At 38.8% G+C, this 15,543-nt stretch overlaps 1 protein-coding gene and 1 non-coding gene across 5 annotated transcripts in view; one reads left to right on the forward strand and one right to left on the reverse strand.

The window, feature by feature from the left end:
• OSBPL9 (oxysterol binding protein like 9) overlaps positions 1–15,543 on the forward strand; it is a 176,915-nt gene that overhangs the window by 100,792 nt on the left and 60,580 nt on the right. Inside the window, exon 1 of one of the 4 annotated variants that reach the window (XM_049875177.1) lies at positions 13,250–13,432. The exons of the other annotated variants lie outside the window; for them this stretch is intronic. Coding sequence (XP_049731134.1) covers positions 13,406–13,432 — 27 coding nt within the window. The 5' untranslated portion in view covers positions 13,250–13,405. Of the gene's footprint in view, positions 1–13,249; positions 13,433–15,543 lie in introns of those variants that run through there. 4 annotated transcript variants of the gene reach the window in all.
• Positions 5,995–6,101, reverse strand: LOC126074223 (U6 spliceosomal RNA). The gene has a single exon (XR_007517017.1). It is a non-coding gene; the product is annotated as a U6 spliceosomal RNA (small nuclear RNA).

Below are 15,543 nucleotides of genomic sequence, written 5' to 3' on the forward strand. Positions count from 1 at the left end.
ATGTTAGGTGCCTTCAAGTAAGTTCTGACTCATGGCGACCCTAGTGTACAACAGAATGAAACATTGCTTGGTCCTTGCCATCCTTCATAATTGTTGTTATGCTTGAACCATTGTTGCAGCCACTGTGTCAATCCATCTTGTTCAGGGTCTTCCTCTTTTGCTGACCCTGTATTTAACCAAGCATGATGTCCTTTTCCAGGGACTGGTCCCTCCTGATAACATGTCCAGAGTATGTGAGACAAAAGCTTGCCATCCTTGCTTCTAAGGAACATTCTGGCTATACGTCTTCCAAGACAGATTTGTTCATTCATCTGGCAGTCCATGGTATATTCAATATTTTTCGCCAACACTGTACTTCACAGGCATCAATTCTTCTTTGGTCTTCCTTATTCATTTTCCAGCTTTCACGTTTATATGAGGCAATTGAAAATACCATGGCTTGGGTCAGGTGCACCTTAGTCCTCAAAGTGACATCTTTTGCTTTTTAACACTTTAAAGAGGTCTTTTGCAGCACATTTGCCCAATGCAATACATCATTTAATTTCTTGACTGCTGCTTCCATGGATGTTGATTGTGGATCCAAGTAAAATGGAATCCTTGACAACTTTAATATTTTCTCTGTTTATTATGATGTTGCTTATTGGTCCAGTTCTGAGGATTTTTTGTTTTGTTTGTGTTGAGGTGTAATCCCTACTGAAGGCTGTAGTCTTTGATCTTCATTAGTAAGTGCTTTAAGTCCTCTTCGCATTCAGCAAGCAAGGTTGCATCGTCTGCATATCGCAGGTTGTTAATGAGTCTTCCTCTAATCCTAATGCCATGTTCTTCTTCATATAGTCCAGCTTCTGTGATTATATGCTCAGCATACAAATTGAATAAGTATGGTGAAAGAATATACCCCTGATGTAGACCTTTCCTGGCTTTAAACCATGCAGTATCCTCTTGTTCTGTTGGAATGACTGCCTCTTGGTCTATGTAAAGGTTCTTCATGAGCGCAATTAAGTGTTCTGGAACTCCTATTCTTTGCAATGTTATCCATAATTTGTTATGATCCACATAGTCAAATGAAATGCCTTTGCGTAGCCAGTAAAACACAGGTAAACATCTTTCTGGTACTCCCTGCTTTCAGCAAAGATCTGACATCAGCAATGAGATCCTTCATGCCATATCCTCTTCTGAATCTGGCTTGAATTTTTGGCAGTTCCCTTTTGAGGTACTGCTGCAACTGTTTTTGAATGATATTCAGCAGAATTTTACTTGCGTGTAATATTAATGATGTTGTTTGATAATTTCTGCATTCTGTTGAATCACCTTCCTTTGGAATGGGCACAAATATGGATCTCTTCCAGTCGGTTGGCCAGGTAGCTATCTTCCAAATTTCTTGGCATAGACCAGTGAGCACCTCCAGCGCTGCATCCTCTATCTATTCACAGTTTCAAAACCGCTTCCATATTTTAGGTATCTGTTAGAACAGCATCCCACTCTCTCAATACCAAACATTTCACTTGGTATTCCGTCTATTCCTGGAGCCTTGTTTTTCACCAATGTCTTCAGTGCAGCTTAGACTTCATCCTTCAGTACCATTGGTTTTTGATCATGTGCTGCCTCCTACAATGGGTGAATGTCAACCAAATCTTTTTGGTACAGTGACTGTGTATTCCTTGCATCTTCTTTTGATGGTTCCTATGTCGTTCAGTATTTTCCCCATAGAACCCTACGCTATTGCAACCTGAGGCTTGAATTTTTTTCTTCAGTTCCTTCAGCTTGAGAAATGTCAAGCGTGTTCTTTCCTTTTGGTTTTCTAACTCCAGGTCTTTGCACATTTCCTTATAATACTTTACTTTTTTTTCTTGAGCTGACCTTTGAAATCTTCTGTTCATCTCTTTTACTTTATTTACTTCATCTGTTTGCTTTAGCTACTTTGTGTTTAAGAGCAAGTTTCAGAGTCTGTTCTGACATCCATTTTGGTCTTATCTTTCTTTTCTGTGTTTTTAATGACCTTTTGCTTTCTTCATGTAGGATATCCTGGATGTCATTACACAACTCGCCTGGTCTTGGTCATTAGTGTTCAGTGCATCAAATCTGTTCTTGAAATGGTCTCTAAATTTAGGTGGGATATACTCAAGATTGTATTTTGGCTCCATGGACTTGATCTAATTTTCTTCAGCCTCAACTTGGATATGAGCAATCGATGACCTGTTCCGCAGTTAGCCTTGCTCTGACTGATGATATTGAGCTTCTTCATCATCTCTTTCCATAGATGTAGTCAATTTGATTCCTGTATAGTCCATCTGGTGAGGTCCACATATAGTCACTGTTTATGTTACTGAAAAAAGGTATTCGCAATGAAGAAGTTATTGGTCTCAGAAAATTCTATCATGCGCTCTCTAGCATCATTTCTATCACCAAGGCCGTGTTTTCCAACTACTGACCCTTCTTCTTGGTTTCCAACTTTCGCATTCCATCCACCAGTAATTACCAGTGTATCTTGATTGCATGTTAGGTCAATTTCAGATCAACTAACATTAGAGCACTTCTTATGTGCCAGAAACGGTGTGGGCTTTACATGCTTTATCTCTTTTAATAGTATGATATTATGTAACTGATTTCTTCCCCAGAGATTGTAAATTTCATGAGGATACATATAGAGAGAGAAACCCTATATTGCTGGTAATATGTTTCCAAGTGTCTTGGGCAAAGCCCAACGGTGCTATCCAAACTTCTGACTGGTTTGAGATGTAGCATGTTACAGTAGAAATGCTTTAGAGACAGGCCAACCAGAATTTGGGTCCTGGCTCTGCCCTCTTACTAGTTGAGTAATCTGGGGCATGTGCTAAATTTCTGGCAAGCCGCAGTTTCCTCATCTTTAAAACTAGGTATGAAGACTCAACAAAGTAGTTGTGTTAAGATATTATAATATCCCCCCCAACATATAAAGCCCTAGCACATAGAAAGTGTTAGTTCCATTCTGATTAAATGTAAATCCATCCAGATTATCTCTTCTATCTTTTTCCTTTCCTTCTCTCTTTCCTCTCTTCCTTCCCTTCCCATTGTTCCTGCTCCGCTGTGGGTATCAGAAATTGTAACTAGGATAGTCTGAGGATGGGAGAAGACAACTAAATTCCTCTTTTTCCTTTTAAATCCTATGAAAGTTGAGTTTCCAATAGTCATTTGAAATTTGTTGTATGTTAATTTGTGGTATTTTTTTAATGTCTTTACCCCCAACTAAATTAGGAAGCTTCTTGAAGGGAGGGCTACTGAATCTCTTAATCCCCTCCTCTTATCCTGTAGAAGGTGTTCAGTGGATGTTTGATACTGATTAATGGAGGGAAACCATTCAGATTCTTTATTTACCCTAGTAACCTTTAGTGGAGTTTTTGGATAGCATAAATAGTTAAGCACTCAGCTGATAACCAGAAGGTTGGTGGTTTCAGTACACCCAGAGGCATCTCAGAAGAAAGCCTTGGTTATCTACTTCTGAAAAAATCAGCCATTGAACACCCTACGGAGCATAGTTCTACTCTGACGTACATGGGATTGCCATGAGTTGGAATCCACTTGGTTTGGCTGAGTTAGTAATATTTAGCACAGCCTGAATACTGAGAGACTGCTAAGCAAGGAATTGATCACTGAAAGGAGACTCAGTCAATAGGATGTTACATCCTATAGGTTTTGTAGTATCTTATATCCGGTATAGGGCCATTATGAGTCAGAATCAACAATGGTTTTTTTTTTTGGTGGGGGGGGTTTATATTGTATAAGTGAATTATAACAGCTTGTCTGGATAACATAAAAAAATTCTTTTTTTTTTTTTAATAGAGATGTAAAAATAAGCCTTATTAACTTGAGTATGTTTGGGCCTATTTTAGAAAAAGCTCTTATAGCCCAGGATGCTGATATGTAAGGTATCGCATCATGCTCTTACCATGTTTTTACTCAATGTGAGCTGTGAGCGTTATCTTTTTTTTTGCCAACTGCACCCCCCCCAGGTATTTTCATAAGGGTGCTGTACTGTAAGTGCACTGTAAGTACAGTATGCTAGTTTTTAAGCATAGTTCCCTTTCAGAAATACCTGGGGTGGGGGGGGGGATGGTTGGCAAAATAACGTAAAATGCTCACATTATTTGTATATAAATAGGATACTTAGAAGTGGGCAAATGTAAAGCTAGGTATAAATTTATTATGCTAATGATCTTAGGGAACTACACACCCGAAAGAAAAATTCAAATTAAATACACACAAAACACAAAGCAGTAAAATCTAAATTAATACTGGTTTTGGCCAGTAGGTATAAAACCTCAGCAAACAACAAACCTCAACCTACCATGTGAAAATGGTACTGTTAGGATATAGGTTCTTTTTAAGTTTCGCATGCATACACCATCGTGTGGAATGTGATGACTCTATCATATTACCACTTTTCTCTGTTCTCTGGGAAACCTTATTTGTACAGCACACTAAAGCACTTCTGTGACAATTAAAGCAGTAGTGGTTGGTGCCAAGATGATTATAAACACAAACAGTGGAAATGAAATGACTTGGTAGCACTTGGTTTTAAGGTTGGTACTGAGCTGGTTCAGTGTATGGTTATACCAGTGTTCATAGATGATGAGAAGTAGAAATACAGAAGATTGTTGCAGAGACTTATAGATTCCGGTTTGAAAACACTCATAGATACTTTGAGTGGTGTAGAGCTTTAGTGTTCTACTTTTATACTATAAATGAGTTGATATTTAAAATATTTTATACTAAACGGCTTCTGTGATTATTCTTTGGACCAAGAATTTGGGCTATAATTTTTCCTCTTACGAAGAGTTTATATAGGCCAGTATAGACTATCTTAGATGGTTATCCAATTGAAATTTCATTGCTACTGTCTTGCTATTTTATAATTTCTCCTTTTTACTGTTTGTTCACTATCCTCTGGCTTTGATCTCAAGCCCCTTAGAAAGGGCATGATACCTTGTGTAAGAATATTGGTAAGGGAGGAGGCTAAGAGATAAGCGTTCGGTTGTTAGAAATTTCACTAACCAGAAATGCTATTGAATCTGTGGGTAAAACATCATTATACATAAAGGCAATGTGATAGGATTCATATTGCAAATCATTATCAACGCTGAAAAATCGTCATTCTGAAACCTTTTTTTCAGAAGAAGATACTTTCGTATGATAGTTATATATCTGCCACACTTTTATAATAGACAACCAGAAATTTAGTATTTAAGGTGCAGTTTAGGAGAGTAACTGAGAAATTAATCTGTAATATATTCTGACTCCACCCTAATTTACTATAATGGCTTATGTGTCTAACTGGGTAACTAGGGTAAATGGAAATCTTTTGCATGCTTTTCTTGAGTGTTACGCTACTTCACTGAAGATTAGCGTTTTTAACATACCTTTCCATCTCTCAATCTGTAAAGATACGTTAACTGCTACTGTATTGTTTCCCTTGGCATCATTAGACTTTATTTTTTGTATCACATAGACAAATAGATGTATTTTGTTCTTCTCTGTTGAAGCCGTTTGTTTGCCAAAGGAAATTACTGCGAAATAGATGTGTCAGCCCTTCCACAGGTAAAGTAGTACGGAGAAGTAGCCAGTTACTTGGGTTTCCTATAACAAAGGAAGATTCCCCTGAGGGCTGTTGCCAATGTCTTTGCCACTAATGAGGGCAGACAATTTTCTGGCTCCTAAATTGGAACTTAGCATTCTAGGATTCATTTTTCTTATTGACTTTGTTGTACTAGTGGTGTCTTGTCTACCCTGAACTCTCAGGAAACAATGAAGAATAGATGGTTCAGTTTTATAGACAGATGAAGGTTATTCCTTTATTTATTTTAACTGTGTTTTTATGGAAGTCTTTTAGAACTTACTGTATATTTTCATGCCTTTATAAAAATAAAGTTTAAAAACTTTTTTTAAATTAATTTTTATTAAGCTTCAAGTGAATATTTACCATTCCAATCAGTCTGTCATATGTAGGTTTACATACATCTTAAAAATATGGAACGCTTCATGAATTTGCGTGTCATCCTTGCGCAGGGGCCATGCTGATCTTCTCTGTATCGTTCCAATTTTAGTATATGTGCTGCCGAAGCGAGCACAAAGTTTAAAAACTTTTAAAGTTGTGCATACTAAGTGCAGAACATACAGAGAATTCAGAAAAGTTATTGGCAAATATTTACTGAGTACTTCTTGTGTTCCATGCACTATACTTGATAAAGAGGATGTAATCGTGAATAAACTAGACATGGCTCTTGCCTTTATGGAGTTCGGTCTAGGATAAAGAAGAAATAAAAATCATAATGAAGATGAATTTTTTAAAAACTACAATAAAATAATGACACAATAACACATGCTTTTTTATGAATTATTTATTGCACTTTAAGTGAAAGTTTACAATTCAAATCAGTTTCTCACACAAAAACTTATACAGACATTGTTATGTGACCCTAGTTGCTCTCCCTATAATGTGACAGCACATTCCTCCTCTCCACCCTGTACTTTCTGTGTCCATTCAACCAGCTCCTGTCCCCCTCTGCCTTCTCACCTTGCCTCGGGACAGCAGCTGCCCACTTAGTCTCATGTGTCTACTTGAGCTAAGAAGCAGACTCCTCACCAGTATCAATTTATGTCTTAAAGTCCAATCTAATCTTTGTCTGAAGAGTTGGCTTCAGAAATGGTTTTAGTTTTGGGCTAACAGAGAGTCAGAGGGCCACATCCTCTGGGGTCCCTTCACTCTCAGTCAGACCATTAAGTCCTGTCTTTTTACTAGAATTTGAGTTCTGCACCCCACTTTACTCCTGCTCCATCAGGGACTGTCTGTCATGTTCCCTGTCAGGGCAGTTATTGGTGGTAGCCGGGTACCATCTAGTTCTTCTGGTCTCAGGCTGATGGAGTCTCTGGTTTATGTGGCCCTTTCTGTCTCCTGGGCTAATATTTTCCATGTGTCTTTGGTGTTCTTCATGCTCCTTTGCTCTAGGTGGGTTGGGACCAACTGAGGCATCTCAGATGGCTACTTCCTAGTATTTAAGACCCCAGATGCCATTCACCAAAGTGGGATGCAGAACATTTTCTTAATAAACTTTGTTATGCCAATTGACCTAGAAGTCACCTGCAATCATGGTACCCACACCCCCGCCCCTGTTACTCTCTCCCTTGAAGTGTTTGGTTGTATTCAAGAAATAGCTTTTGGTTTAGTCCAGTTGTGCTGACTTCCCCTGTATTGTATGTTGTCCTTCATTTCACCTAAAATAATTCTTGTCTACTATTTAGTTAGTGAATACCCCTCTCCTTTCCTCCCTACCCTCGTAACTATCAAAAAATGTATTCTTCTGTGTTTAAACCCTTTCTTGAGTTCTAATAATAGTAGTCTCATATAATATTTGTCCTTTTATGACTGATTAATTTCAGTTAGCATCATGCCATCCAGATTCATCCATGTTATGTCTCACAAATTCATCATTGTTCTTTATCATTGCATAGTATTCCATTTGTGAATAAACCATAATTTGTTTATCCATTCTTGTTAACAGTGCTCCAGTGAACATGAGTGTGCATGTATCTATTCATGTGAGAGCTCTTATTTCTCTAGAATATATTCCAAGGAGTGGAATTGCTGGGTCGTATGGTACTTTCTATTTCTAGCTTTTTAAGGAAGCACCAAATCGATTTCCAAAGTGGTTATACCATTTTACATTCCCACCAGCAGCGTGTAAGTGTTCCAGTCTGTCCACAACCTCTCCAACATTTATCATTTTGTGTCTTTTTGATTAATGCCAGCCTCTTGGGGATGAGATGGTATCTCATTGTAGTTTTGAGTTTCATTTCTCTAATGGCTACTAATTGTGAGCATTTCCTCATGTATCTGTTAGCTGCTTGAATGTCTTCTTTGGTGAAGTGCCTGTTCATATCCTTTGCACATTTTTTAATTGGGTTATTTTTCTTTTTGTTGTTGAGGTTTTGCAGTATCTTGTAGATTTCAAAAAATTTTTTCCAGTCTGTAGGTTGTCTTTTTACTCTTGTGGTGAAGTCTTTGGATGAGCTTAAGTGTTTGATTTTTAGGAGCTCCCAGTTATCTAGTTTCTCTTCTGGTGTTTGTGCATTGCTAGTAATGTTTTGTATAGTGTTTATGCCATGTGTTATGGCACCTAGCATTGTCCCTTTTTTTTTCTTCCATGCTCTTTATTGTTTTCGATTTTATATTTAGGTCTTTGATCCTCTTATAAAATTTTTATAAACAATGTAGAAGCATATATAATAAAAATAATGCATTTCCCACATTCTTTCCCTAGGGATAAACTTGTAGTTCTCATTTGTTAACGTCCTAATACTGATGACTGGATAAAAAATGGAGCATTTACAATGAATAGTACATAATACAAAGCGGTTTCACCCATCTTGTGATCGGGAGCTGTGTATCTCTAACCAAATTTGAAAACTCAGGTGCTTTAATGAAATATACATGTTGTTTCAGAAGAAAGTTAAGTGACTGATACAGAATTTTACTTTTAAAAATCAGGGCAATAATACCTATCTAATTAAAAAAATTAAATTGTACTGAAAGGTGCATGTAGAAAAACAATGACCTCCTGTCCTTCTTTCTCCATTTTGTACCTTAGTCATTTTCAACTCTTTTAGCTGTTTATTCTGCTATTTTCATAGCATAGTACCTGGTACTTCATTCAACAGACATTAAACACCTAATACATGCTGGATACAGTGGTGAACAAGACAACACACTATTATACCCACTGTGGTTTGCATAGAGAATGTTTGATAATGCATTGAGAATTGCAAGCAATCTACAAACTAACTTTTGGCACATGGTAGACCTGATCGTAAGGTAGGGACTGCTTGTACCATATGACAGGTGGTGTATTTATTTAATCTGTGTGGAATTTTATTGGCTGACTTTAGTTTTGAGACTTCTGGATACTGGTAAGACAAAATAGTAAAGCTAGAAACCTTGCTTTAGAAAGTTGTCTTTTAATGTTATCTGCTCCAGCAATTTGGCCTGAGCTGCTAGGCAAATGCCTAGGGGATATATGATTTGACTTCTTAACATTTTTCTTCCTTTTTTTAAATCTGTTGCTACCAAAAGTATTTGTTACCTATGTCCAAGATGACATCAGGGCAGAATGTGATCTTTTTGGTGACATTATTACGTTGTCTAGAAGAAATAATTATGAAAGTAGTACATGAATTCTGTATAGTTATTTTTTCCTTTTCACCAAAATAGCTATAGGTAGAGTTTGCCTATTTTTGACCCAGGACTTCTTGCCATTTTAAAGACATCTCCTCTCCCAACCTCCCCGCTCCCCCCACCCCCGCCAAAACTTAGTGTTTTGATTTTTCTCAATTGTTTTTATACCTCTTGATCACCATATTTTATGTTTTTATCCTGAACAAAGAAATTAGGTAGCAATTTAATTTAACCACTTAATAGCTTTAATTAAGTAGTTCAGTGGTAAGTGTTAAAGATTCTTTTGATTAATGTGTTAGAAATCAGTTGTCATATGTGGGTTTATGATCACTGAGCTTCCTTCTGAAACAACTTATAAGTTTCATTAAAAACACTTGAGTTGCCAAATTTGGTTAGAAGTACCACAGCTTCCTGGCACAAGATGGGTAAAGTTGCTTTGGATTATGTAATTACTTTTCATTTTAAATGCTCCATTTTTTATGCATATTAACTTTTACGCTAGATAGGTAGCTGCCATTGAGTAGACTCTGACTCGTGACAACCGTATGTACAACAGATGAAACGTTGCACGGTCCTGTGTTGTCCTCATCATCACCAGCATGTTAGAACCCATGGTTGCAGCTGCTACGTCAGTGCATTTCACCAAGGGTCACCCATGCCGTTGTTGGCCTTCTCCTTCACCAAACATAATGTCCTTCTCTAGCGACTGACTCCTCCTGATGACATGCCTAAAGTAAGTGAGTCAGTGTTCTATTGTGATCTTATAAGGTTTTCATTGGCTAATTTTCAGAAGTAGGTCACCAGGCCTTTCTTCTTAGTCTGTCTTAGTCTGGAAGCTCTGCGGAAACCTGTCCACTGTGGGTGACCTTGCTGGTATTTGAAGTACTGGCAGCATAGCTTCTGGCATCATTGCAACATGCAAACCACCATGGTACGACAAACTGACAGATGGGTGGTGGAACTTTACACTAGGATTAGGAAAATGAGAACTGTGTATCTCTAACAAATAGTTTCCTTTACTGTTAAACTGTGAAAATGTGAACATTGGACTGTAGCTGTGACCTCTTTAAATATGTAATTAGAACATTAAAAAAAAAAAATCCATTGCTGTGGAGTTGATTCCAACTCATAGCGACCCTATAGGACAGAGTAGACCTGCCCTATAGGGTTTCCAAGGCTGTAAATCTTTACAGAATATATATGCAGTTGAAGAAAACTCAGTAGCATTGTTAAGAGACTTTCATAAATCATATTCTCCAGTATTATTAACACTTAAATTGATAAAAAATGAAGGATAATTTGGTCCACTAATTTTTTACGAGAGCTTAACTATTTATATTGTCAAAATGACAGTGCATTGGATTTTGAAATTACTGACCCCTAATGACGGTGATGGGAGATTTGGAGGACACTTAAAAAAATAATAATAATCTGACACTTTGTGAGGGACTATTATGTACAAAGTCCTTGATGACCCCATTGGTCTTTCAATGTAGTTGAGGAGATAAGACATAGCCATGAAAGAACTGGTAAGCAAGAATTACATAAATATCTTTTAGGGTCACACAGTACAATACATAGAATTGGAGCTGTAGTTTTTTTTTTTTTTACCCCCCATGCCTGGAGAACTGTTTAAAATCAGTTAATTTTTTTTTAATATGGAATTAAGTCCTTAGGGCTGCCAGGCACAAAACGAACTGCTAGAAAAGCAGATATTAAAGGAAAATTTAAAAGGGTATTAATGAGGGTTAGACATTGACCTTGCCCATCTGGCAAAATTAATGTATTTTTTCCTCCATTTCTGTTTATAGTTGGATTGATATTTATCACAAAATTGATGTTTATTTCCAGAATCATTTATGATAGGAAATTCATTATTGAGCACTTAATATGTGCCACACATTCTTTTAAATACTGAGGATACAGGGTTGAACAAAATCAAGATAGGATCCTTACCTCGTTGAGCTTTCAGTCTAGTGAGGAAAACGTTCATTAAAGAATAGCAGAAATAGCAGAATAATGGTTGTCAGGGTTGACTGCAGAAGGGCACAAAAAAAAATTATAGGATGATGGAAATAAATGTTCTTATGTCTGATTGTCACGGTGGTTACATGTGTTTAGGCATTTGTCAAATTATATTGAACTGTCCATTTTGCATGGGCGCATCTTTATTGTATGTAAATTATGACTCAAAAAGTCAATTAAAAAGAATAACACAAATAAATGTAAAATTATAGCTGTGATAAGTTCCACAAAGGAGAGTTACATGAACTGTAAGAACATATAAGACTTGAAATAGGCAGATAGATCTGGAAAAACTTCCCTGAGGAAATGATACTGAGTAGAAGTTAACTAAGTGAAGAGTGGGAATTGGTGTCAAGCGGGCAGTATTAACAAAAAAAAAAAAAAACCAGCATGTGCCAAGTCCCTGAGGTTGGAAGGTGCATGGCAAATTAAACTTGAAAAAGGCCATCATGTGGAGGGCAGAAAATTAGGAGGTGACATGTATAAGATGGAGCTAGGAGCTACTTTGCAGGCCCTTGTTAAAGATTTTAAGTTGTATTCTTAGCACAGCGGGAAGCTGTTGAAGTTCCTTAACTGGAGTGGGGTTGGGGGAGCAATAAGAGTAATGAAATTGTTTTGGCACTAGTACTCAGGCTACAGGATTCAGAATTGAGTGGAGGGGCCACGGCAGATTCTGGAAGATTTTAGTAAGGAGGTAATTGCAAGAGACTGGGACTTGTAATAGGGTGATGGTCATGGAGGGAAGTGGACTGAATTGAGAATATATTTAGGAGGTAAAAATGACAGGACGACGGTGGGTTGAATGTGGAATGAGGGAATTGTCAAGAGGACTGCTAAATTTATGGTTTGCATTTTTTTTTTTTTTTATGTTAGGAGGAATGGGGATGATTTTACATACTGAGGTAGGGGTAGCACTGGACCAAAGCCAGGCTTTTGAGGAGTGGGTCCAAGAAGAGAATGCATTTGGCATTGAATATTTTGAAGCATTTATATAAAACTAAAGATATCTTTAACATCGAGTATAGCTGTTGAGCTTATTTATTCAGCAAGCATAAACTAAGCCTTTGTGCAGTGTGCACCGTGCTAGTTTTTGTAGGGGGTACCAGTACAGCTACAAAAATTAATGAGATACACAGGAGTTTAGGGAAGGGAGAGGGAAAGGAGATTGTCTTCCAGATCTGTAGGTCGGTCATTTTTTTGATTTCCTGCCGAGATCCCCTTAAGTCCTAACTTTTTATCTAATTTGAAGTTATACGCCATTTGTGAAGCATCTTCACAAGCCACCGACATTCCTTATGGGGCTGTGGCACAACAGCAGCCCATGATGTCTCACCAGATTAATATAAATACTAATATAAAACATACGCACCCAGGCTTTTGTTTATTGATATAGTATCCTTTCCTCATACCCTCTCCTTCTCCAACGCGACACAAACAACTTTCAGGAAGTAAGCAAAATCAGTTTGCAAGATGAAACGTCTGGGCCCAGGTTCCACAGCTGCCAGAATAGTGGTGATGGCGAGCTAGAATTCGGTGTGTGTAGGCGTTTCGTTTCTGTGACCGGTATCTCCCCCAGTCGCCACCCAGTGAGAATATGCGGGACTGGAGCCCCGCGGCCAAGTTGAGCTCCTTCGAGTAACAACCTCCTTTTCCTGGCGGTGGTGTCGGCGCGGTGGGACAGTGGCCGCGTGTCCCGAGGAGCAGGTTCCGGCGCATAAGTGTGGCGCCAGCCCCCTACCCGCAAGGTGAGCCGTGGGCCCCACGAGGAGGCGGCCACGTGGGTCGAGTTTGGGAGTGGGCGGTGCCGGGACCGGGGCCGCGGCTGCAAGCCCCTTCAGCTCCTGGCCGGCTCCCTTCTGCCTCTCCACGCAAAACTGGCCCAACCGCCAATCGTCAGCCACTCACCTTACAGCGGTGACCCGTGGCCAATCGCCAGGGGCCTCTTTGCCAGGAGCCGGGAGGGCCAGCCAATCGGGGCGGTCTCTAGGTCGGGGCCGGACGGGGCGGGTAGGGGTAGGAGCAGGGGTAAAGAGGGTGTCCCTGGGGAAAGGGCTGACCCGTAGGCTGGGCTGACTGCGCCGCAGCCCAGGGATCCCATCGAGGCGGGAGGAAAAGGGGTGCTCGGGAGCAGCCTCCGGTTCCCTCCCCTGGAGGCACAGAGGGCGGGGTTCCTGGCGAATGGCTTTCTGGCTGGCCACTTGCGGAGTGAGTAGACCCTGAGGGTTTGGGAGACGGGCTGGCCCCCAGCCCTGAATCTGGGTCCCTGCTGCTTGCCCGGGGCCTGCCCCTGGGCGTGAATGTTGCTCTGCTCCAGCCTCCCTCCCGCCGCCCTCTGGGGTGTGTAGGAAGTCTTGGCAGTCCAGGCCCCCTCTTCTCGGAGAGCTTTCACTTCCTTGCTGAGATGGGTTAGAGGCTGAGGGTAGGGGCTTTCTGTTCTACCGAGAGGTCGTTCGCTACTAAGCCAGACTTTGAAGTGAATCTCTTTTTTTACTGGATTCATTTTTGTAAAACTACTTTTTCTTTTCGAAAACTGTCTCAGAATATTATTTAAACACGAAAGTTAAGTTTTTTATTAATGTGAAAGCTTGATTTTGACCAGTTGCGCATTAATAGAATCTCCAGTTGCAGGCCATTGTTTTTGTTTTATTTTTGGAATTGTATACCTGGCTGGCCTTGTATTTTTGTGTGAAATAATTGTGGATGTTATTATTGTATGTGGGTGGGGAGGGAGGTGGTTTTATGCTTTTGGGGTAGCTTATGCAAAAATATTGAAAACTTTGGAATAGTTTTATGGGTTTAGTTAACAACTGAAGGGAAAGGTTTAGGTTCTCTGTCCATCTTAGGTATGGAAAGTTAAGTAAAATGAATAGATCAGGAACCATATTTATGTCATCATGCACTTTATGTTGGCATTCATACTACACAAGTATTTTTGTTAAAAGAGTGAGAAATGTATTAAACAAGAAAACTTATTTTCAGTGATTTAAGGTAACATTTGATTTTACTTGTAGGTGGTCTTTACTTACCTTTAGTTGTATTCAGGAAATTAAAAACAAATCAAGTAATTATTTCCTAGTTTTTCAGTGGCGAAACCAGGAAGGAATCTTAGAGTGGTAGTAGTGGCAGTTTTAAGAGCTTTTGTAGTAAACTTTAAAATTGGAAATTCTCATATAGTTAGCTATGGATCATCTCTGAGAGCATTGCCTATATTAAACCGAGTAGGTAATAAAGCCTTTGATGAATAGTGTTAGCATCTCATTTACTTTTACTTTTTGTGCAGCCCAGCAAGAGACAATTTAAGTAAAAATACCTTTCCAAGTCTAGGGAAGGTATATATCACTAAAAACCAGATATTCAGTCTGAGAGCTTAGAATGGGAAACAAGAAACACACAACAGAGAAGGCAGGATCTGTTTCGAACGTGCCCTGAGTTTGATTTTGACAGAGATGACATTGTAATTGAAGTGCCCTTAAATAAATACTAGGCATCAAATGCTATTGGTCACATCCATTTTGCTATTTCTAAAGTTCTAGATGGTGTGATTTTTCTTTTTTTTTTTAATACAAAAAGATATTATTTGGTAATAATGTAAGCATTTAGCCATCCATAATTCATCCCCAGTTGATATGAAGATCAGTAGGGAATTTCGTTCAAAATGTATGGTCCAGTTAGGAGAAAATGTTGCGATACCACCATGCTCTGCTGGTCTGAAAGTTGCATAGTTTGTGTTCTGTTGATTGAGAAAGAGGAAGGTGGCAAGAAAACAATCTGAAATCAGGCTTTTATTCTGGAAAGCAAATTCTAGGATGTCCTTTGGGAGATGTTGAGTTCAATCACTAAATTTCTGCTGTACCATGATAACAGATGCTTATAACGATTATTAAGATATATAGACAGTTTTGTGATTACTGTAATGTACTTAGCAGAAAATTATATTTAGGAACATTTTCAATAAAGGTTTAGATAAAGATTGTTACGCTTGAAAACAGTAGTTCTTAAAATTAAGCTGAGTATCCCTCCCTAAATATTTTAATTAAGGTCCTACTACACACAGTTAGTTGTTGAAAACCATATTCCATGTCCTTTATTTTCCATGTCCAGTCACCAGGTCCTCTTAATTCAGCCTTAGTAATAGTTCTCAGATTTGGTTTCTTTTCCTTCCCCCTCTGCCCCCGCAGATGATAGTGTTTTAATTTAGGCTGTCAACATCCCTCACCTAGACTTTTGCAGAAACCTTCTAACTAGTATCCCTGGCACTGAATTCCCTTACCCATCCTCTTAATTCAAAAAACAAATCCTACGGAGTCATTCTTATG

Source organism: Elephas maximus, chromosome 3 (genome assembly GCF_024166365.1).
Source record: "Elephas maximus indicus isolate mEleMax1 chromosome 3, mEleMax1 primary haplotype, whole genome shotgun sequence".
Taxonomy (NCBI): domain Eukaryota; kingdom Metazoa; phylum Chordata; class Mammalia; order Proboscidea; family Elephantidae; genus Elephas; species Elephas maximus.